Source organism: Triturus cristatus, chromosome 5_1, assembly GCF_964204655.1.
Source record: "Triturus cristatus chromosome 5_1, aTriCri1.1, whole genome shotgun sequence".
In the NCBI taxonomy this organism is placed as follows: Eukaryota; Metazoa; Chordata; class Amphibia; order Caudata; family Salamandridae; genus Triturus; species Triturus cristatus.
In genome coordinates this window covers 294,729,823-294,755,232 of record NC_140587.1, presented here as the reverse complement: position 1 = coordinate 294,755,232, position 25,410 = coordinate 294,729,823, and the positions used below count along the sequence as shown (strand labels likewise).

Sequence of the window (25,410 nt, the reverse complement as noted above, 5' to 3'; positions counted from 1 at the left end):
TTCTCATGGTATACCATTCCCTGTCAAAACAAAATGAAAAGGCTCATGTACAGGAGCTGTTTCCTGCAGTTTCAAATTGCTTTTAGATGTGGACTAGAGACAGCTTTAGTTGTCTCACCAGCCTCGGCTAATCATAAAAATTCATAAATAAATAAAAAATGCATATGTATCTACATACACAGAGTGGCTTTTGGTCTGTCCTCTTCATCCATTTGTCTGCTTGAATATCATTCACAATTTGTTTCCATCCACAACACATGGCATTGGGCAATAGGTGCGCTCGCTTCAGCAACTGGCTCTTCTGCACTGTGAATTGTGGTGTTTTTGCCTGATCGTATGTGCACAAAAGCCTAAAAAAAGTGCACTTTGTGGCAGCGAGTCTTGTGGGCGAATACTTTTTCGTTCCATTGTTTATGTTATGTTATGTTAGCTAGTCTTCTAACGCGCACAGCTACTCCGAGGTGTGTCCCGGCGCGAGCAAAGGGAAACTGAAGGCATAACCAAAACTCAAACAAAAAGCTGAGTTTTTAACAATTTTTTGAAAGCTACTGGATCTTCCATACTGCGAGGCGCCAGCGGTAGAGCATTCCAAGCCCGGGCCGCAAGAACGGCCAGGGAGGCACCACCTAGTCGGTGCCGGTGGAAACAAGGAACCTTTGCCAGCCTGAGTGCCGAAGAGCGCAGTAGCCTCCCTGGAACATAAAAGGAGAACCGTTTCTGCAGATAAAGTGGCCCCAGGCAGTGAAGAGCACGGTGGGCAATAGTGAGAGATTTAAACATCACCCGCGCCCTCATAGGAAGCCAATGGAGAGAGCAAAGATAACCTCGCACACTATTCCTTAAGGGAATCTCTCCCAGAAGGCGGGCCGCCGCATTCTGTACCACTTTGAGTTTATTAAGGGAATAGGCCGGGATCCCGGTTTATATTCTTTAGTCATCCGTGTGTCTTTAAACTATTCATTCAGGTTACAGTCATTCAAACTCAATAGTAAATTTTGTTCGAGACAATAAGAATCAAAGACCAAAAAATGGTTTCTAAACCTGTTCTAAGAACACTTACTTTCTACGAAGTACCCATACTGTTCTATAAAAGATTATATGCAAGTGTTAAATTTTTTTTAAATTGCACATTTTTATTGCAAGCATATTGCCACCACGTCTATGCGACATGTTTCCATTTTTCTGTAGCGTATCCTTGAAATAAAATAAAGAACATAGTCAACCATTACACCAGCTTGCCAAAGTCAGACAAGTTGCTTGTTGACTTTTGGGAAAGACAGTGCAGGGTGGCGTTTACCAGGCTACCACCTGGCGAGGCTCAAGCCAGATGAGCTTCAATGTGAACTGGAGTATTGGTCATGTGGGCCAATTGTGGGTTATGACATAAATTATGCAGCTAGATGTTTGTAGGATGCAGACCCTGGAATCAGTAGTGTACTTCCTTCACACGACGGTCAAATAAAGAAGGAAATCACCCCAAAGGAGGTGGATATAAAATGAATTATGTGGGGATGTTAAATTAGTATAGTACAGAGTCCTTCAAAGTGGACAGTATTCCTAAAACTATATTCAAGGTTGATTTTTGCCACAGTGATCTACGACTTCTTTGGTTGATCACATTTATTGTAAATTTGTGTGTCTTTTAGTCACTGTATGACCAATGGCCTAAAACCCAAACCCTCTGTTTAAAATACCCTGGCAAGTTTCTTTAATTAAATATAGGATCAGGTTACCTTTTAAACACTGCTGTGTACAGGACGTGCGCCCCTGTGACCCCACGTTGGTACTGATTGTTCTATTGATCCGTACAGGTTTGTTGCTTAATTACAGAGTTGTTTTTCTTAATGATCACGGTGTGTTCTTTAAGTAATTCCAATGAGTCTGATAATTTAGTTATCACGCTCTGTTGTGCAATGTACTTAAAGGCTCTGTCTTCTTTGGGGAAAATAATATCTTTATTAATTCGTTTACATTCGAGTTTGCATTCAAAAGCCGGACATTAATAAATGCCCCCAAAGAGCTCAGAATTCATTGGAATGGCTGGGTGTCTTTGCCTGACTATACTAGGCCTGTGCAGCAATTACTTCTGGTTTAGATTTTCACCTTGATTTTTTTTAGAAGGATTTGTGTTTTAGCTGTGTTAATGGGTCTTAATTGGCCTCCAATAAATTCTGACTCTTCTCTGGTGAGGAACAGATGATCAGAAAACCTCTGGTTACGTTTGCCTCTTGCCAGCTTAGTCTTTTAACAGGTGGCATAGAGTTGGGCTTTGGACAGCGAATTAATTCAATCCTAGAGATGGCACGGTGCTATCAGAGACGTTATTCTATGTTAATGATAAAGTTTGACCTTCAAGTTTTTAAAATTACCTTTTATATACGAGTTTCAATGGGGAGAGTGAGCGTATCAGGGGCGATTACAGATATGGCACCATAGGAACCATACGGTGGTCCGGGCAGTGCACTTCATTGGGGCGGAAGTATCTTGCCTTATTGTGAGCAGAGGCTTGTGATGCTTGCTGTAAGTTGTATAGCGCTAGGAGCTTCTTGACAGCGGTAGCATAGATGTGGGATGTATTATTCCAAGTGCAGTTTGGGTCTCCTGGGAAGATGTTATATCCATTCAACATTTGCTATTCTGTGACAATAGTCATTGAAACCAAAAATAAAGCCATGAGCGACCTCTGTGGATTGTAGATTATCTGGGAGTATGTGATATAACTGGAGGATGACTTCTAGAACGCTTTTCAGGATTTCAAAGAATCACACTTTAAATTAGATTTTTGAGCAGGACAGGTTGTTCCAGCAGATTAACTCCACCATAGCATCAATCTTTTTTATTTCTTTTTTTATTTATCCACTGTAATACTATAGCCCGACTGGACCAATAAATCAATAATGGCTTGGAATTTAATGTCTAGCCATGACTCTGTGATAAAGAGAAAGCCTACATTATTGTTTGGAGTGGTGTGACTGATGTGCGTTTGGTGAACACTGGCAGATACGCATTGTGGAGACACTTTTTGATTGGCTTGTACGTTGTCAGTGTGAACGGACAATCATCTGGTCTTTGGGGATCGCTCTCCGGTTAAAGAAGCTTCGGCCTCGCGTGGGGTGTGCTTGGAGCAGCCATGATAGCTTAAGGCGTCTCGTTGTCTACACTCATGAAGGCACATTAGGATTGGAGGAGCTCAACGGGTTGAGGTATAACCAAGAGGGCTGAACGAGACGACTTGAGTGTTGGGCCTTTGGTGAATGGATGAACCAGTCATTCTTCATGCAATAAAATGGCAAAACGTCAAGTCGTTACAGGGAACACCTTCAAGCGAGATGATTGATTTGCGTAAAACCAGGCAGAGGCTGTGATCTTTTTTTTTTATTAAGGTAGTACAAATGGAAGCTGTATCATTTAGCAGGATGTCCTGGTAGTGTAAGAAGCTCCAGGTCTTTCTGTGGGGCGTAGAGTATTCTTGCAAAGCAGCGCAGGTCATGGCACAGAATACAATGGCAGGTCTAGAGAGGGGAGACACTGCACTAGAAAGGCATGAAGAGGATTATACCGACCTCAGGAGACTGGCTGCGCCTTCAAATGCCACAAGGGAGTTCATCGAATAGCAGTTTGATAAATGTAGCACAGAGGTGTTTGTGGGAGACTAAGAGAATACGTTTCCAGGAGGTTACTTTGGGGGGTTCAGTGTGAAGAATGACGAGAGTAGTTTAGGGAACCTTATTTAACTCGGGGAACTTCAAAGTGGCGTCCAGAGTTAGCTGTACAGAGCCCGGGTGCATTTAGGACGAGGGCTCATTATAATTCACTTTTCTTTTTATTCCGTTCATTCCACTTTCTTTGGAATTCTTTACATTCCTCTTTCTTTTGAATCCTTTGCATTTCACTTTATTTAATCCTCTCCATTAATTTGCCGACTTTTAGACCTCTTTTTCCCTAGTCACTAGTAAAAACCACGTACTATTTCAATGTGTTGTTTTACATATAAATAATATAACCCGAATAAATATCTGGGTAAATGCAGCATGCTTTGTCTGCAGAGTAATCCGCCGTTAGCCGTGCCTTTATTGCTGTTCAATTGTTTAAAAATATTAATCATTAAAACTACAACCTCTAAATAAATAGGTGTGGGGACGAGCAAAGGTATTCTAGGAATCAGATCAGAATGGGATCTGCTCGTTCTCTCATTTATGATCCTTTCTTGATCACATCTGCCTCGAAAAGGGCCTCATCTGTGCTAGAGCCACGGTCAAATATTGGCACCTGAGCTAGCGTGGGAAGGGGGTTCAAGGGTAAAGGCAGCTTATGCCCTAAGATTTTTTGTTGAGAGACTTTTGTGGAATCCAGAAGTGCGCTGTTTCTGTCACAGTGGGTGACATTTCACAGGAATCAGAGGGCACTTCGCGCGAAGTTGGAAGGTCTCCGCCAAAGACGTTTCAGCACAATAGTGAGAGATGGTGCACGTTACAGCGTAATGGCCCAGAGCACTTCGTGGCCGCTTTATGGGATTTAAAAGGCACTTCCTAGGTAGTCCTGGGGATTCTTACCACCTGTTTCTGACTTCCCATGAGAAATGAACTTTGACAAGACTGATTTTACAACGGTGAATTCTAAGTACATCAGGACACGTATCTCATCAGACGCCCTTCTCGTTCATGCACTGACCCGCCTGCATTCACCCCGGGCCTTTATCGATCCTCTTGGGGTGAAGCTGTCAAGGTAGCTGAATGAGTAAAGAACCCCCTTTATAATCTGCAGGACCAACCCAGCCTTGTATTTCCCCTCTGTGGGTGAAATGTGTCCCATTGATGAGGGTGATGTTATTTAGGGTGCTATACATCTATAATCAATCAATCAATCATAGCATTTGTAAGGCGCACTACTTACCCGTGAGGGTCTAAAGGCGCTGGGGGGTGGGGAATGCTGCTACTGCTCGAAAAACCAGGTCTTGAGGAGTCTTCTGAAGGTTAGCAGGTCTTGGGTCTGCCGTAGGTGGATGGGGAGGGTGTTCCAGGTCTTGGCGGCGAGGTGGGAGAACGATCTGCCGCCGGAGGTCACTCTTCGGATGCGGGGGACTGTGGCGAGGGCAAGGTCGGCGGAGCGGAGCTGTCGGGTGGGGGTGTAGAAGCTGAGTTGTCTGTTGACGTACGCTGGTCTGGTGTTGTGGAGTGCCTTGTGTGCGTGGGTGAGGAGCTTGAAGGTTATCCTCTTGTTGACGGGGAGCCAGTGCAGGTCTCTCAGGTGGGGTGTGATGTGGCTGCAGCGAGGGATGTCGAGGATCAGGCATGCAGAGGCGTTCTGGATGCATTGTAGCCGTTTCAGGAGTTTGGCCGAGGCTCCTGCGTAGAGGGTGTTTCCGTAGTCCAGCCTGCTGCTGACGAGGGCCTGGGTGACCGTTCTTCTCGTTTCGGTGGGGATCCACTTGTAGATCTTGCGGAGCATGCGGAGGCTGTTGAAGCAGGAGGAAGAGATGGCGTTGGCCTGCTTAGTCATGGAGAGGGTGGAGTCGAGGATGACCCCTAGGTTGCGTGCGTGGTCGGCCGGTGTTGGAGCTGTTCTCAGTGCGGTCAGCCACCAGGAGTCATCCCAGGCCAAACGGGTGGATCCAAGGATGAGGACCTCCGTCTTGTCCGAGTTCAGCTTCAGACGGCAGTTCCTCATCCATTCGGGAACGGCCTTCATTCCTTCATGGAGGTTGGTTTTGGCGGTGTGGGGTCCTTGGTGAGGGAGAGGATCAGCTGGGTGTCATCGATGTAGGAGATGATGTTGAGATCGTGCAGTCGGGCGACGTGGGTGAGCGGTGCCATGTAGATGTTGAACAGCGTTGGGCTGAGGGATGAGCCCTGGGGTACACCGCAGATGATCTCGGTGGCTTCGGAGCTGAAGAGAGGGAGGCGCACGCTCTGTGTTCTGCCGGAGAGGAAGGAGGTGATCCAGTCCAGGGCCTTCTCTTGGATCCCGGTGTCGTGGGGGCGTGGGCGTAGTGTGCGGTGGCAGACTGTGTCGAAAGTGGCTGACAGGTCCAGGAGGATGAGGGCCGCGGTTTCTCCGTTGTCTAGTAGGGTCCTGATGTCATCGGTGGCGGTGATGAGGGCCGTTTTGGTGCTGTGGTTGCTGTGGAACTCGGACCGGGACAGGTCCAGGATGCTGTTCTCCTCGAGGTAGCGGGTCAGTTGTTTGTTGACGGTCTTCTTGATGACCTTCGCCGGGAGCAGGGAGATGGGCCGGAAGTTCTTGAGGTCCTTGGGGTCCGCCTTGGGTTTCTTGAGTAAGGTGTTGATATCGGCGTGCTTCCAGCTCTCTGGGAAGGTTGCTGTCTCGAAGGAAATGTTGATGGCTTTCCGGAGATGGGGTGCGATGGCGGTGCTGGCTTTGTTGAAGATGTGGTGTGGGCATTGGTCTGACGGAGATCTGGAGTGGATGGTGTTCATGATCTTGATGGTGTCGTCGTCGTTAATGTTGGTCCAGGAGAGCAGGCGGTTGGTGTGGATGGTGGTCGTGGGGGCGGAGGTCTCAGTGGTTGTCGGGGAGGTCATGGCATTGAAGCTGTCGTGGATGTCTGCGATCTTGCGTTGGAAGAAGGTGGCCAGCGAGTCGCACAGGTCTTTCGAAGGTGGGATGTCGTTGGTGTCGGAGCTGGGGTTGGAGAGTTCCTTCACGATGTTGAAGAGCTCTTTGCTGTTGTGTGCGTTGTTGTCTAGGTGGTCTTTGAAGGAGGCCCTTTTGTCGGATATGATGAGGTGATGGTGTCTGTGGGTGGCATTCTTGTGAGCTGTGTAGCTGTCCGGTGTTCGTTCACGGAGCCAGTTCTTCTCTAGCTTTCGGCAGGTTTGCTTAGAGGCCTGGAGGTCTTCAGTGAACCAGCTGGCTTTCTTGTTGGTGTGGCTGTTGGAGGGTTTCTTGAACGGGGTAAGGGTGTTGGCGCAGTCGTCGATCCACTGTCTGAGGTTGCGGGCGGCGGTGTCGGGGTCGGTGGGGTCGGCGGGTGGGCTCTGGGCGAGGGTGGTGGTTAGCTGGTCTTCGGTGACTTTGCTCCAGCAGCGGCGAGGCATCTGTTGGGTATGGTGGTGCGTGGTGGGTTTCCAGGAGGTGAAGTGGATGCAGCGATGGTCGGCCCAGTGGAGTTCGGTGGTGTGGTTGAAGGAGACGTGGGGGCTTGCGGAGAAGATGGGGTCAAGCGTGTGGCCGGCGGAGTGGGTGGATGTTGTGATGAGTTGTCTGAGTCCGAGGTTGGCTAGGTTGTCGATCAGGGTGGTGGAGTTGGTGTCATTGTTGTTCTCGAGGTGGAAGTTCAGGTCCCCGAGGAGGATGTAGTCTGTGGAGGCGAGGGCGTGTGTGCTGACGAAGTCGGCAATGGAGTCGCTGAACTGTGGTCGGGTTCCGGGGGGTCTGTAGATGAGGGTTCCTCTGAGGGTGGTGTTGGGGTCGGTGTGGATCTGGAAGTGCAGGCGTTCGGCAGTGCTGAGGGTGTCCTCAGTATTGGTCAAGACTCTGAGAGTGTTCCTGTGGACGATGGCGATTCCTTCTCCTACTCCGTTAGTGAGGTCCCTGCAGGTGATCTTGTAGCCTTCCGGGATGGCTATGGCGATGTTGGGTGCCAAGGAGGGGTTCAGCCAGGTCTCCGTCAGGAAGGTGACATCAGGGGAGGTTGAGTCGAGTAGGTCCCAGAGTTCAACGGCGTGTTTGCGGGCGTAGCGGGTGTTGAGAAGAATGCATCTGAGGTAGTTGGCTTCTTTTCTGGTCGGTGGGTTGGCGGGCCGGGTGCTGGTGAAGCTGCAGTTCCGGCAGGAGAAGGGTCCTTGGGTGTGCTTCGGGGCGGCCAGGCAGCAGGTGCGTGATCGTCCGGCATTCAGTGCGTGGAGGGTGCTGGGGTCATAGTGGAAACGGGTGTCATGGCGTTCACGGGGGCCAGGGGTTCTGGTGCTGGGCGCGGTCCAGGCACGGACAGGCGTAGATGAGCTTGCCTTAGGCGTGCCTTCGGCGCGCCAGCGGCGCGCCCGCTGGGCGTGTCCCCTGCGCGGCCGCACAGCGGTCGCCATAAGAAGGGGAGGTGGGAGGGAGGAGCAGCTGGGAGGGGGGAGTGAACGAATGTGCGAGCGGGGGGCGGGGCCGCAGGGGACTTAGCGGCGGGTAACAACGGGCGGAGGGGGCAGGAGGCAAAAGGAAGGAAATTGACAAAATCGGGGCGAAATGAACAGTACAGTAGACAAAATTGGGGAGAAATAAACAGCACAAATAAACAGCACAGTTGGCAAAATCGGGGAGAAATAAACAGCAAAAAACGGGGATTAATGCAGAGCAAAAAGAGAGGAACAAATGACAAACCCAGAGAAGCAGTACGATCAGGCACCTATGGAAGAGGACCTCGAACTCCTGACGGTAGTGGCAGCTGGGGCTCAGGGGGACGGACACACAGGTGGTGCTGTGCGGCATGGGGGAGCGACCTGCCTGGAAGTAATGTATGGAAAAGAACATCATTATTAGTTTGTGTATAGTGGTAAGGGAGGGAAGGGAGACTAGTAAATGTTTGTTTTAAGCCTGAAAAGGAGACTTGAATGGAGAGAACTGCCATCGTTGACGATAACATACATTTCTCAGACTTTTCTTAAAATGGACAGACTCGGTCTCTCTAAAAACCACAGCTTTCAAGGTTAGCAGTATGTGATACCTCTGAGGACATGGGCAGGCAATGATATCTACTTTGTTTCCCAGTCTTAAATGTTCCCACCTGGACATCACAGGGTGGTTGCTGTAGAGCCCGGACACGGCCATCGCTCTCAGTGACACCAGCACTCCAAGATCAGTATGACATCCAGGGGGGAAAGTCTTCACCTGTTTGAAGGGAATAAAGGGGGGTTCGCCTCTCGCTGCAATCAAACCAATACATTTGTGCAGCTTTGGAGCCTACAGGTTGCTTAAGGTCCTCCCGGGGAGGTCCTTTGGTTTTACCACATACGAGCTTAAACTCGTCATGCATGAAAGGACGTGAAACAGTAAGAGAACCCTAACTTCTTAAATTATTGATAGAGTATGACCTACTTTTTCACATTTGTCATAGGAAAGCAAAGCACAAGAGATCGTTTGCCTGATTCACAGAGACATTTATGAACATGAGAAGTAGTTCCACATCAGTACTCCTTTACGTACCGTCTGTGAATCAGCCCAAAAGGTACAACTCTCTATCAGTAAAGTGGAAAGAATGCACAGTTCTTTCCACTTCCAATTGTGTATGAATATGCCTTGAATATTCCCATTTTATTCCCATTTTAGATGTCTAAATTTCAAGCCACAAAGGCTTTTATGAATGTGTGAAAGGGTACTGCAGGAGAACTGACAGAAGAACACACTTGGCGGCATCCTGGCCGTCTTGACTGATTTGTGCTACATTAGCACGGAATTATTTTGGGAGTGCTGGTAAGATTTCAGTGACCAAGTCCCATAAAGCATGGGAGTATGAGTACCTGCCTAGACAGAATGACGGCCGAGGCCAGTGGAGAAAAACATCCTCTTCCCAAATGGCTATGTTCTTTTTGATTCTCTCTCCTGGTGGCTAGTCAGGAAAGAATTGGGATTAACATTCGGGTGGAGGCCCATACCACCATGTTCTCAGGTGTTGGTGCTGTATAATAAAAGCAGTGTCACCCATAGTGGGCCTCTGACGATGTGCCGCCTTTCTGTTTACTGGTGGACCAAAACAGGGTTTGTTCCAAGTACACAGGGCCTCATTGAAGGACAGTAAGGCTTCTGATGAGAAGTGTTTGGACTCTAAACCCTGTGTGAAAACATTATTTTTTACCTCAACGGAAGGTAACTGTAGATGCAAAACTTCTTCTGCCTGTCTGATGACCATGGTGAACGAAGCAGATTCCTTGGTGAAAGGGCCAGAGGGGAGACTGGCCCTGTGTCAGGGGAAGTATACTGTCTACTGGCCTCTTGATGGTCCATATAAAAATTGTTGTCATCATATTAAGGGACAAACTCATGCCCACTATCACCATCACCACTAACAGGTGGTTGGCTCTAGTCAGAGTCCAATCTGAGAAGCTAGCAACAGTAGAGTTTTGTCAGAGTCAGAATGTATTGGAGCTGGACCACGCTGGAACAGTGCCAGAATGCGAGATGAGTTCAGTTTGGAGTCAGACAGAACAATATGATTGATGCCCTCCTCTTGTGTCGGCAGCATCGGCAAGGTTTGAACTGGCAAACAACATCATGCTGGGTGTCGAGTTGGCTCGTAAGCTGGCTCTGATCCTGAAGCGGATTTTAAAACCACAGACGGTGCCTAGAGCACACCCCCAATGGTAACCTGTGGGGCCCAAAGGCACTTCAGAGGTGGCTACTAGAGGGCCAAAGATGCAAAGCATAGCATCCTTGAATGCCTCACTCTGTTGTGGCATTGTCAACCAACCAGGGAATTTGGGGTGCATCGGGAAACAGCTACGGAATCGGCTCCTCAGTATGGGACTGGAAGCAAGACCACGGGGCACCATGAGTTGTCAGAGGGAGAGTGTCGCAGCTGTGATGAGACCGACTTCTTGTGACTTTTTGACTTGGATTTACCCGAAGACTTGGATCGCAACAATGGTATGTCACGTCACAGGACCAACTCTGAGAGTGGGAACAAGCTAGTATCCTTGACTTTGTTCAGAAACTGTGCCTTACGTGACTTCTTGTGGTGTTCAGTGACTTACATATTGGCTTGGTGGTCATAAATCACCTCCAGGTTCAGCAGAGCACACTCCATGAACTACTGAGAGTCATGGCCCAAACCCAGGCACCAGAGGCATACCCCTCCTGCATCTGTCAGTGACATTTATTTGCAACAGTCCCTACAAAGCTTAAAGCCTGTAGTTGTAGGAGGGGATCAGTTCCCTTGCAAACAGGAAATACATTTGCAAATAAGCTTGTCAACTGGCAAGAAAAAAATAGGAGCTAGCTCCATTTCTGCGTATGAATGGCACAGAGGAAAGGAACTGACGTCAGTGGACTAAGGAGGTGACCATATGCGCTCCAGCCATCACTTCCAGGATGAGCAGAGTAGATGTGGAGCCGCACGATGCCATTTACTGGTGCACATGGGGCTAGGCTGAAAACTCTTTCAGAACCAATCTGATATTCTAAAGGCGAGGAATCTGCAGTTAGGAGAAACAATCAGAACATTCATACTGCAATGTATTTGACATACACTATGAAGCCAAATGTTTGCTTCCATAACCTCTTTCAACAGACTTCGGAGGAAACTGTCTTTCGCTAGTGGACAGTCAATAACAATGCCACTTTTCCATAGCAGCATTAATATGCACCACACACCCACAGTTTCTGTCCACTTCTTTCATACAATGCCACCGTCAGGCTGCTCTAAAAGTCCAGTTCCTGCCTCCTCATCGTATCTCTGACCCTTCTGGACAGTCTACCGAAATAGGATCTTTCGTCTTAAGTGATCAATTTATTGCTAATAAATGGAAGGCCAAGGCTGTCCTGTTTGACTACGGAAAACGTAAATAGCCTGCCAAAGACCAAATTAGTTTGCCTGCTTCCCTTTGAAGTAGCTGTACTGGATCCATCATCTCAATAAAGAAGGGCTGACCATCTTTTCGCATGAAGCCAGCCGCAGAAACAAATAATGGGGAGCACCGGGGACCTCTCGACCTGGTCAGTCCTTCCAAACTCCAACTCCCATGTTCCTCTCCCACATTCGCGTGACTTCCTCTCCCAACCCCCGCACACCTGATTTCCTCATTGGACCTCAATGCCATCACATTATGAATTGACCTGGCTATCCCTTTGATGGAGCGTAGATTGTTGAGCGACGTCTACCTCTAGCAGGTCTCTTTACCACGGTATGCACGACTCATATTGGTAAAAGTTAATATGATAATGATTTAAAACATGAACGTGAAGATATTCAACCCCATTGTAAAAGCGTGCAGAGTGCTTGAAAAACCTGATTTATGCTTTGGAATTATAAGAAATTCTGATAAGAATAACCTGAGTAATAAATGTGCAATTTAGACAGAATAATGAATAAGATAGAAGTAAACCGAGATGCACATTAAAACATAAGGTGTTGAAAAATGAAATGAAATATGCATAATCATGCTTAGAGATTACTAGAGAATCAAGGGTTATCGAAAACAAATGCTAAAGTAGCTTGCAGTTCTGAATGTAATAAATGATTTCTGTAACGTGTAGAGAAAACATAAACATTAGAAATGACATGTAAATTATGAGCTTTTGAAATTTATAACTATGAAAAGGTTACCTGGTCAATGTGTGACAATAATTCGAATGTAGTGCATTGCAAATAGGTTTGGTCACAGTGCTATAGTGATTAACGTGACAGTGATTCAGCTAATGTCATGTAGGCCTCAATGTCTTATCCTGCTTGCCTGTGCAAGAATATAAAAAAGGTTATACAGTAAAGATCATTCTGAACGCTGGGAGAACTTTTCGTGAGGCTGCTTTTTAACAAAGGATGCTATTTCCTATCGGACGTTGTATGCAGATACGTAGTAGCCATAGATAGCAAACTCAGGGAGAGTACGCGACTTTGCGACAAAGTATCTAAAAGAAGGTTTCTTGAAACTTCTATTGGAAGGATCAAAGTTTATTGAAAATAAACTAAAGCAATATTCAAATGGATTACTCAACCTTCCTGATTTTTAGATGGTGTATTGATCAGACCATGAGCAGACCATTGAAAGGACCAATGAACATTCAACAATTTGGCTTAAAGAAACATTTGTGGGTGTAAACAGGAGCATTTTGAGGTATAAGGAGCAGGGGGGCTTGCAGACTTTTCTATTCCCTGCATGGTTTGCTGAAGGACTGAATCCTGATTTTCCTTCATGCCAAACTCTGTACTGAACTTTCCGGACTGCGAACTTAAAATCTGCACTTTGTCGGCGGGCAAAGCTAAACAGGGATACACCTTTCGGCTGAAGGGTTTCTGACTCCATCTGTAGCATTGTGCTACACATTTTGACGCACTGAGTTTAAACTTCCTTACTTGGTTTGCATGATTGGAGATCTATCATTTGAATTGCATTATTTTGTATTTTATTTCTCTCCCTTTTTTTTTCACAGGCGAGCCGACGATGTATTCGATCTTTTGTAAGGTGTATTGGGACTACATGTGATTTAATTTGATGCATTAAATCTAACAGCAAATGCATATAATTCTTGTTTCTGTCCACTCAAAAAGAGGCTTAGATACATGTTTCTATTGAACTATCTTTATTGAGTTTGTCTCATTCTTTTCGTCATATTCCTTGTCTCACGATATGTATTTTCATTTGCTTAAGGAATGTTTGAAGCAGATGTTGTAATGAGATTGCCCGACATTCTTTGGGGTCTTGGTCCCTATTAGCTAAGCCAAAGATTTCTCGGATGACCTTGTGTAAGTGGTATTGAACTGAAAGGAGTGTATTGATTATGAGCCCAGATTTGTGATTTTGTATGATTAGATATTGTGATCAAATTTTGCACGCTTTGCGCTGGATCACCTTACTGTACTTAATTTGCTCACTCCATGTGCCTAACGCGTCCAACCCCTACTTTACCTGCCCTGTGGGTTCCTGCTCTGTGCCCTGCCCTCTGTTGCATTATCTTGATTCCATTGCTGTCCTACTGTGCTCCGGATTTCCTGTCTGCCCCTCCCCTTTACCTTGGATCGCCAGATTTCCAGCAATGGGTTTCTTCGATTATTCTCACTAGAAACAGTCAAACCTTGACAGCACTGTGCCACACACACTATAAAAAAGGTGATCTGCATATACATGTTTGCACATACTTTGGATTTGCAGAACAGTCTGATTTTAGTTCAGCATGCTTTCCAGTAAATTTTTGTTCTACAGAGAAGTATTTTCGGATGTATGCCTACGTTTTTTAGTAATAGTTCTGATCTACTGCTTTTCACATGTATTTCAATCGTTCATAGAATAACAATATTTATATTTTAAAGAACTTCTTTAAAATATATGCTGTACCAATTATGGTTGGTCAAATGAGACTTAATACCTGGTTTAAAGATATGTGAATTGGTGGATATAAAATCTACTGTTTCCGATCGGATGAGACGATTCTGCTATTCATGCTACAACGCACTGCACAACTACAGTTGATATACCATAACATGATGGTGGTAATTCTGCCACACTTTTGGGCAGATTTTACAATATTGCCCATCTCTAATTCAGGGTCGTAATGCATTAATTCTGTACACAACGTTATCATTAGTGGTATGATTTGTTCTTAGATCATAAAACTGTACCATCACTGTCTCGAGGCATGGGCCTTGTTCTTCCTACTATGTCCACCGTAACATGGGAACTAGGTTCTGGATTGGGATCCGCAGTATCAGCTGACACTCGACTGCGCCTGAAGAAGGAAAAAAAAAGGGCGAAACGTTACTGAAGTGTGAGTTTACTGTGCCCTCCATTACTATTATATTCCAATTCATTGCCCTTCTCTGACATGCAAACATACATTCAGGTTCTTTAGTACTGCGCTGAAGCACAGTGAGGCAGGGGCACAGGAATGGCAGCAATGTGCGTTGGCAAGGTCCAGGCATGTACAGTAAATATAGCCAGAGTATGGAATGGCAACTGAGGGGCTTCGCGGCTTAACCCATAACCACCTCTCTGAAACCAAAGCCTTCTCTTTGAACTTTTCTGTGTACTTTCACAGAGCAGAAATGTGAAATATCCGAGCTCGCTGTATGATGTATATGTATAGGTTTATATATAGTGAGCACTGAGCCGGCCTGCTGGACCCCTGCCGTGGGACAGCTGCGGACGGAAGCCTGCTGCGGACAACATACTCTTGCTGGGTTCATTTCAGAATGTATTTCTGAGAATGCTATTTGATGCCGGGGAAGAGCGTCGCGTGTCTTTTCACACAACATTCTGGATTATCGTCCTCACAACAACCCTGGGGGCTATGCAGCATGCTTGTGTTTGGAGAACATTGGACTCTTACGTAAATATCTGAATTATGACTGCAGCGTAGGAGTTCACATTCACTGGTGGTATCTAGAAACGGCAGACAGAGCGGTGCTGACAGAGTTTATATGAACAACGTGAGGGTAGAGGGTTGCACGCGTGACAGAAATCAATACTTAATATGTTGTAATACTTTGTACTGGCTGCAGGTTCAGGTGACTCCACCGGAGGTAACGGTTTCATATTCTCAGAATCTATAGGCGCCTACACTCGAGCCATGCTTTATGCTCGTGTGAAATATTATTAAAATGCACAGCTCAGCTGATTCTGATTGTAGTATTCAAGGGGATGGGGGGAGCAGCCTCACGGACATCCATTCTATAAAATGTCCGTGGTGGCGAAAATGACATTTTACAATACCCCTTAACCATTAATGACGTCCCTGGGTTGAGCTCTTGCCCCACCTCTTATTCCACTCTCAGCCTTTCAACGGCCTCCTATTTGACACTAAGGGCTAAGCGCTGTGCAGGCAGTGTAATCCAGGGATCTCCCCTCCTCCGCACCCCACAGACCCCTCTCTCTCTCTTCGAGGGTCCTGCGGCCTGCATGCCTCCTATTAAAGATAAAATATGCTGAGGGCAGGCTTTTCCAATGGGTCGGCCACTAGGTGGCGCTGTATCTAAGCAAGAAATGGACGAACAGAGGAACAGCCTCGGGAACAGTCAGAGACACCTGTTGGTCCAACCCCGCTTTTCACAATATCCGCTTCTATCTCGAGGATCCTGGGTCTTCAGGACGGGCCTTCTCAGGACTGCCTGTCTCCTCTGCCCGGAGAGTGCCCTCGGTAACCCAGGCCTATGGGGCACCTTCCCTGAGGGTGAGACCTTCCTGCCTCGGGTACAGATCCCCTGCACAGTGAAGGGCTCTACCGAGGAGAGGGGGGTGGAGTGGAACACAAAGAAAAAAGGGAGAACAACGGGTGTTGGTGTCAAGGAAATAGGGGTTGTGTGAGCATGGCTCCTGTGTGTGTGTGTGCCTGTGTGTGATGCTTTGTGATGCCCTCTGACTGCGGCTGGGCGAGTACAGTACAGCAATGATCAGGGTTCATGGCCGCCTCATGGTCCTGGGCCTGGTGCCGCTTCACCCGCTGCTCTGGTGTGTGAGTGAGTGAGGCACGGTGTGAAGGGAGGTTGTACTGTTGATGCTCGTGCTGTCCCTGTCTGAGCGACACTTGCTGCGCTGCTGCTTGCGCTGTTCTCTGCTGGTGGCGGAAGCCTGCCTGCTACTGCTGGAGCCTTGAGCCTTTGGAATGATAAGATACTAACCCAGGCCTGTTTTTTGCAAACTTTATGTTCTTATAATAAAGCCCTGCATAAAGAATGAAATGTGAAAACAAAAATACAAGTGCCACAGTGATAGTAAACAACAGCACTGGGTGATCGGATCACAGCAGGCGCGAGGAGCCACTCTTTGTGTGAGAGAAGCTTGCACTGCTCCTCTCCGTGCTGTGCGGACTAGGATTATGGGAGCACTGCTCTATTACTAACTTTGATGTATCTGGTCTATGTCTGCACTTTTTGGAGCTGTTATTGCTGCTGCCACAGTTTCTTTCTTTCTGTTTGCATATAAAGAAGCATGGCGTTACACTGCTGTGTTGCACGTCATCTATGTGAGGGATGCTCGTGTTGGAAAATCCATTGCTGCGGTCTCACTTCTTAGGTCGAATCCTACCAGCCAGACAAGCAGTCTGGTAACAAAGGCCTATTGGGGACATATTGAAAGCTTCCAAAGGAATGCATTGTGCCCATTGCTTACCATTGGCTTTGTGTTTTCTAATTTACATTTGCTTGCTTTCAGTTTGCTTGTTTTATTTATTTTAGGCTGTTCAGTATGTCTTTGGCCCTTCCGTGGAGCATAGCCTGTTTACCACCACTCTGACTGGCTCCTTGCATTCTTCCATGAGTGCTCGCTTTCTGGGAGCCTTTTTTTGCTGATTCATGAGGCACTCCACAAGAGTACATGTTTTTGTAGTTGTCTTCCTTGTATGCTTATTCACAGCAGTAAATGTGCTGTATTTCTTCATAAAGGTCTCTTGCCTCCTGTCTTTCTGCTTGACTGACTCTAGTTATCTCTGTGACTACCAGTTCATTAATCTTGCATGCATGTGAGGAGCAATGTACTGTCTACGAGCTTGTTTATTTTGATCAGTGCTCCTTACTAAGAGCATAACAAACAACCCTCTTCCTAAAGTTCATGCCCTGCTATAGGCCTGGAAGTAGGGTAGTGGGGGTTGCTAAGGTACCCCAAAATACCCATGCTGGAGATCAGAAGTGAATGACTGGTGCTGCCTTTCTTGGTTTAGCAGAGTTTTGTGGTGCTGCACAGCAAGCATGAAAGCGCGCTTGAGCGCACTTGATGCTGGGATCAAGCTTTTGCCTTTGAGGCCCTCCCGACATTGTAGTTCAGAAAGTGCGCTTTCACTATTTGTGAGTTCAGCTGATCAAGCTATCCTGGCTGAAGAGGGGTGAAGCCCCGAAACCGGTCAGCGCGAACGTGGAGACCGAGCAGAGCAGGAGGCATCTCCCACAGACCGGGTACAGAACCACAGAGGCTGCAGCCTGGACAGGGAGCTCCGAGCAGGCACAGGGGCTCTGGGAAGGATCCGGCAGAGAGCGCCGGAGCTAAGACAGGCACTCTGCAGAGACACCCAGCGATATCCCGGAGGCAGTGAACGGCACTTCACAGAGAACCCTGGAGAGACGCCGTGCTTGCAGACCCTTCCCTCAAACGCAGTGAGTTGGACCCGCAGAAATAGTGTGCAGGAGCCTGCAGCAGTCGGGGTCCTGCGGTACGCATGGGGATCCCTGAAGCCCACCGCCCTCGGAAAACCCCTCTACTCCGGAGGCGCCCCTGAGACCGCCGCTCCCATGCCAGTTGAGAGACCAGCGCCATGAGGGGAACGGCTCTTTCCTATGCTAACACAGGACTACAACCCCCAGCTGCCCGAGCGGCCTCCCGTGACTCTTTTGCTTTCGCGCCCAGAGGCATGTTAAAGCTGCCACCAGCCTCCTGCAGCGCAGAGCCAGGAGGAGGCTGGGCTGGGCCATTCCTCTTGGTATTATTTCCAAGGCCCTGTTTCAGGTAATTTGCCCCTGACTTTATTTTTGATAGTTACCGCTGAAATTTACTGCTGACATTTTCCTAGAAAATATAGACTAACGCAGCATGGGAAAACAAAAGCCTGCCCCTACAGTAAAACCAACAACTCTTGATTGTTTTCTGAAGAAGGAGGTGGGTGCCCTAAGCAAAGAGATAGAGGATGCAGAACGCAGACTTTCACTGCCACCGACGACAGAACTAGCGCCGGACACTCACCTCTTGCTCCAAAATAGCGACACTCATTTGGTTTTAGTAGATATTCACCAAGCACCAATAAGCCCCAGCACTACCGTATCTATACAGGGAGAAACACAAAGCTCATGTAACAAGGTAGTAAGTCCTTGCCCTATAGTAGCGGTGCATGACAATTTGACCTTGAATGGAGGCAAGAGGAAACTAACTGAAAGAGTTGGGACTGGTAAAAAGGTTAACACTCAATCACCCAAGACCAAAAGACCCAAACAGGCACAAAGCATCGCCATAGGGAATGCAACTAAACCATTGACCAGGGGACTATTGTATGGGGGACAGTCAGATTTAGATATAATTACTGAGAAATTGAGCAAATTAGTACAGGAGGCTATGGCACCGATATCTGTAAGATTAACTAACATTGAGGAGCAGCTAGCTAGTGTCTGCAAAGCCTTAGGTCCAGTACACAAAATCCCAATATACACTGAAAGTGAGAGAGGTCTGCCTGCAAGGGGGTTAGTTAGAGGTGGCAGAGAAACACAGGGAGTGGGTACATCGGAAGGGACTATCCCCAGCAATGCCCCAGTTATACATAGGACCATCACTCCACATTCCGATTGCATAAGAATGACTGGAACTACTAATATTCCATCTGAGTCGAGTGACAATCGAGCTCTACATGATAATCATATCATGCAGAGCCATAATGTAGGTCACGATGCCCAGCCTCATAGTCTATCCCACCCTAGGGTAAGGAATAGGACACATGTTCTGGATAAAAGGTAGAGACTGACTCTCTAGGGGGGAGTGGGTTAATAAATTGTTTACATCTGCCCGCAGAAAGCACGCCATATACCTTAATATTAGCGGGGGTACCAAGACTGCCTCATAATCAAAAAGAAAGTTGCCAGAGCCTTATAAACAAAGTTGCCCACTGGTGCGCCCCAAAAATTCCCTCTCCCGATAACTGGCTTAGGCACATCATTATGGCTAGGCATGTGAGATGGATTGGTGAAACCAAGAAGAGCATTGACGGGGACTGTGTTGTTCTAAATTTTAATGACACAAACTGCGTCTATCATGCCCTGCACAATATGAAAGATTCACATACTGATCGTATTAGGGCAAGGCCCCTGGGTTTCTTTTATCCTCCTAAGCAATTGATAACACCAGGTCATTGGCCTACGCAAAGAAGACGTCTCCCTGATACTTCAGTGCACCCCTCCATTTTCCATCTTCATAGGTATGAGGCACTTAGGGATCTTAATGAGGTTCTTAATGAGGTGGATTGACTACCTATACAATATAGTGGGTGTATGAGTGATGATAATCAGTACAAGATAAACAGAACCACAATGAGGATCATAAACAAAATTGACCAATGCCCTCTAAATTCACCTGAGGATCTCCACATGAGTGTAGATGATTTAAGAGTTAATAATACGTGTATTTTAACACCATGCATGACGGTTGTAAAAACTATCCACGAAAATGGAGTATCAGGAGAGGGCCTGCTGCTAGCACCTCTGGAAAATACACCAACACTACCAGTCGCAGCAGTAGGTAGGGACACGGGTTATTTCATTCACTCCATTAAGCTAATTTCGTGGAGCATAGCAGGCATTAAGAGTAAAATTACCGAACAGGTTTGGCTGGCCCATATTAGGGATTTTGACGTAATCTGTCTACAGGAGACGTGGTCGTTAGACAGTATAGAACTTAAGGGTTACCAGGCATTTACCGTGCCCGCGACCGCTTCATGCTCGGGGAGGGCAAAGGGAGGCTTTGTAACCCTACTGTCAGTTAGATTTGGGTCCGTAAAAGTTAAGTGCCTAGTATTCACTCAGTGGTTCCAATTAATTATGATTGTCAACATGCTCCAGGAGACAACGCTACTTGTAAACTGGTATTATAATATCTTTGATCCCAAAGATACTCACGTTATGGAAACCTTACGATCTGAAATTGCCATAGCTGCCGGGAAGTGGCAACCTTTATGTATCTTGTGGGTAGGGGATTTTAATTGTACCATGAGCAAATATAGTAATGAAAGAGTATGTGGTATTTGGGATATTGATGATCAACCTTTAGCACATTTTATTCATACCCCCCAGGGAGAGGTACTGAACACTGTCATTGTGGAGAACAATCTGCAAAGTTTAGCCAATGACTACTCTGTAGCTCGGTGTCCAACTTTTATTGGAGGAGGGAGAGAAAGTACCATTGATTTTATGTTTATTTCCTAGTAGTATCTTACCTTAGTATTTGAACCTGAGTTAGTAAGCGAGCATAACCCACTAACAGCGAAATTTAAAGCTATAGCCAAAACAGTAGTGGGTGATAACCGTAGCATTGAATATACCCAGAATAAGGGTGTGAGGATAAACTGGGGGGAAATTAACCTAATTCTATTTTAGGAAGAAATCATTCAATCAAATCATGACTTGATCTTATCTTGCCTAGAACATAACACCTCCCCAGCCACACTAGTACAAAATTTTGAACGGCTCAGTTCCATCGTAGCCAATAAACGTACACGTCAGACTAAGTCCAAACAACACCGGGAGTTTCGTTGGTTCAACGCAGAACGCTCCAGGGCGCACAAGTTCTTAATAAATGCCCTGAAATTAATGCCTTGAGATAGAGAACATATAAAGCAGGCGAGGTTTTTATATAAAACCACTACTAAGGTCAGAAAAGAAGAACTAAGGCACATTACCTAGTAGGACTTGGAGAGGGCTAGTACCCTAAAAGATATGAAAAGTTTCTGGCCAGTTATTAACCGCCCCAGTTTACAGAGGAAGTCGGGAAAGTAGAGTGCAAGATTCTGGGTGATACTTGGGAAACACATTTTACTTCAATTTTTAATCCAAATGGTAGGGAACTAGCTGCAGGGCACGAGGATCCAATAGTCGACATGGGACAAGCAATAGAACTCAGTACCTCACTTACGGTGACAGAGGTGGAGGATGCTCTTTTAAAAGGAATAGGCAGAAAGGCCCCAGGCCCAGATGGAGTCCCACTGGACTTTTTTAAGTTGACTGTAAATCTCTTGGCTCCCCTGTTGACCAACCTGTTTAAATCCATTATTGTTGGACCAATCCCTCTGTCATGGAAAGGGGCTATAGTTGTTCCAGTGTTCAAAAAAGGGAAGAGAGATGACCCCGCCTGCTATAGGCCCATTTCACTAATCGATTCCACAGTGAAGGTACTGGGCAGGGTAATCCTGGCACGTCTGGAGACATGGGCCAGTGGTAGGGGAGGTCATCTCCAAAACGCAATATGGATTTCGTAAAGGATTGGGAACTACAGAACAGTGTCTGAATTTGTCCTTGATCATGGGCAAGTACATAAAGGCAAAGAGTGGCTCTGTTCACCTTGCCTTCATGGACTTGTCAAGTGCCTTTGACACTGTCAATAGGGGGAAACTTTGGGTACTGATGGCAGAGATGGGTTTCGAAAATGCATTAATTCGACTCTTAAAAAGATTACATTCGAACACCTTTGTCTCAATAAGATTTGGCACTCACGGGGAAAGAACAAAACCTATTGCTTCAACTGAAGGAGTGCGCCAAGGGTGCATTTTAGCCCCTTTCCTCTTTTTAGTATACACAAATGGTCTGGAGGATTTCCTGTTGAGGCAGAAAATAGATTTCCCCCAAGTCAAGGGGCAACCGGTTGCGTTATTTTCGTACGCAGACGACACGGATCTTATGTCGTTGACAGCGAACGGCTTACAAATTTCCCTGGACGCCTTTAGAAATTATATGGCGACGTTAGACTTAAAGGTTAACTTTTCAAAGTCTTATATAATGGTCTGTGGCCCAAAACATGCAAAATCCAGGAGTTTTAATGTCAGAGGCAAACCGGTCGAAAGGGTGGAAAACTTTACATATCTAGGAAATAAGTACAGCAGGGATCTTAAATGGGATTTTTTTAATTACAATGAGGGCCCAAAAAAATTATAGAGTAGCGGAGGGGCTTTTTAGGTTTGCTTGTAAGCTAGGTCATAGACCGGTGCCACAGCTTGTTACTCTATATAATGCAAAATGTGCATCGGTGGCATCATACGGGGCAGGAGTTTGGGGTCATCCAAAAAGCCGCTTGTTACAAGTGGTAGAAAATAAATTCATAAAACGCTTATTGATGATCCCAGTCAGTACGGCCACCTCTTTCTCTCATCGAGAGATAGGGTTGGATTACCTGGAGGATCGCATTAGCTCTGCCCCTTTGCTTTTATGGTCTAAAATTTGGTTGAAAGAAGAACTACAGTTTACTAGGGAAATAATGGAAGACTGCCTTAACCTTGATCACTTGATGACTATTCCCTGGTTTCAGTATGCGAAGGAAAGATTTTATGACATTGGGCTGGGTGAGTTTTATGAAAATCCGACACATATCCCCGTAAATGCCAAAGGCATAATCAAGAAGCAATACGGGGACTGGGGACACATGAAACATTTTCAGCAAGAGGCGCCTGGCCCAAAATGTGCCTTTTTGTCTAACCAGCAGTATTATCTAGCATTTTCTACAAGTTGTCAGATGCGTTCTTATTTAACCAGATTACGCCTTGGCACATTGCACTTTTTGCTTGCTTTTCCTAGACAAACTGGGTGGGTGGAAACCCTTAGTTTCTGTCCCTGTGATAATAGTACTCCCCAGAGCACTATGCACCTTACACTCTTTTGCACACTCTATGATGATCCGAGAAGGAGATTTTTGAGACCAATACTAAAAAATATCTCTCCATGTACATACCTAGAGGGATATGAGTGTTTGCAACTATTGGAAAATTCTACAGTTTGTTCTGCAATGATGAGTTTCATTAAAGTAGCACTGGGTATTAGGAGATGATATGGAATGTAGTAATTGAATCGGGCAGGGAAATGAAACGATTTTAGTCTACGGAAATTATAACGTTCTTAGCATATCTAGTGTTTTAAATTCCCAGGCAAAAATTTTCTTTTTTTGGCTTCAAAGATAAATATGGTCTTCTTCTCAAAATGCACGTAGCACTTTAGGTATAATGATAACCTAGCTTGTAATTGAACCTTACATGAATTTTATTATTTCTCACCGTGATAAATTATTTATATCCCATTGTGATGATTTTTGATAAATGCTTTAATGTTTTTATATTTGATGGTATTTTTTTTAGAATGCTTTTATGGTTGTATACTAACCGAATAAAGCTTGTTTTGAATTGAATTGAATGACCAATAAACGGGCCTTTAAATATTGTTTTTATCTTGTCACATTTTCTGTGCATTCAAAGATAGAGGTCAAATGTCAGGCTCTGTCTTCCAGGGGACTTGATGTTTACTTTTCTTTCTCTGACTGCAAAGTGAGAGTATTTATGAGACAATCTTGCTGGACACTGGGGGTGTGAAAGGCAAGGCAGCAGGATATTATTGTGTTCTAGCACACAACAAAAGTTATATGCCAGTAAATGAACTGTACAAATATTTCAGAATATTTATCAGAATTCAGAAAGCACAAATGAAGCACATTTGTTTGTAATTCTGAAGTGTAGTGGAAGCAAATATTTTAATACGATTGAAAAAACTAGTTGATGGAGACTTCCACACAAAATCATTTGTGCTCTGTTTAGTTTTAACAGTAAAAGTGTATGTCTGTGCAAATGTAATGGTCATTTCTATTGAAAATGTGTTGTCTGTAATGGCAGTGCACTACCAACACCATGTCTACTCTACTCCACTCTAGTTCACTTTATACCACTCTACGGTACACTATTCCATTCTACGCCACTTCACTGTACACCACTTTACTCTACGCCACTCCACTCTATGCCACTCCATTCTACACTACTCTACTCCTACTCCACTCTGTGCCACTCCACACTACGTCACTTTACTCTGTGACACTCTATGCTACTCCACTCTACTCCACTTTATACCACTCCACTGTATGATACTCTACTCACCTCTATGCCACTCCATTGTACTCCACGACACTCCACTACAAATTACCCCACGCTACTTTACTCCACTCTACAACACACTACACCATTCTATGCCACTCCATGACACTCTACTCCACTCTACGATACGCCTCTTATATGACACGCCATGCCACTCTACACCACTCTATGCCACTTTACTTCACTCTGTGCCACTCCACTCTATGACACTTTACTCCACGCCTCTCCATGACAGTCCACTCTACGACACTCCACTCTATAACACTTTACCCCATGACACTCAACTCCACTCTATGCCACTCCATGACACTTTACTCCACTCTATGACTCTCCACTCTACGCCACTCCGAGCTACTCTACTCTACTTGACCCCACTGTATTCAACACCACTCTACTCCACGGCACTCCACTGTAGCCCACTCCTCTCCACACCACTCCACTGTTGTACTCTATGACACTCTACACCACTTCACTCTACATCACTCTATTCCACTCTACAACACTCCAATCTATGACACTCTACACCACTCTAAGCCACTCCACTCTACACCACTACACTCTATGCCATTTTACGACACTCCACTCTACGCCTCGCTGAACATCAGCCACACTTGTGTACAACATGGCTGAAACATATGGCTAAAACAGATTGGCAAAGTGAATGCTGGTTTCCTTATGTGTGTAACGGAGGTTGCTCTAAAGCTACCCACACTGTAGTAAGTATGTATTTAAGGAAATCCTGCCTTGCTGCTGGCCTGCGAGATGCATGTGCATGATGAAAGGTGTAGCGCCTGCTGTATGTGTTTGAGGAAGATTGCAACTTGTTCCTGTGCTGTATCTGGTGGGCGTGATGAGTCATTTGCACTACATTTGCTGTACAAGCTTCGTCACGGGGAAGTTTGTCATAGGATATCCAGTTTTGTAATTGATTTATCTCCCATGGAATGCCCCTTTGGACTTGAATATGGACAATTCTAGTAATTAATTCTATGGTGCCTTGGATAAGAACCAGGTCCGAGGCCACGCTTGGGATTTGTAACCGGGGCACCACACACGCTTTTCAGAAGCCTCGTGCCATCTGCGGTGGGTTTTCTGCCGTGGGCGCTCAGGGATAGTAAAGGCAGGGTCAGGAGAAGCAAAGGGCAAGCACGGGTTCCCAGCTGCTACCCC

General features: G+C 46.1%; 1 protein-coding gene across 1 annotated transcript in view; it reads right to left on the bottom strand.

The window, feature by feature from the left end:
• Positions 1-25,410, bottom strand: part of LOC146830806 (uncharacterized) — an 878,450-nt gene that overhangs the window by 55,093 nt on the left and 797,947 nt on the right. Inside the window, exon 22 of the mRNA XM_085604967.1 lies at positions 14,279-14,385. Within this exon, the coding sequence (XP_085461093.1) occupies positions 14,279-14,385 (107 nt within the window). The remainder of the gene's footprint in view (positions 1-14,278; positions 14,386-25,410) is intronic.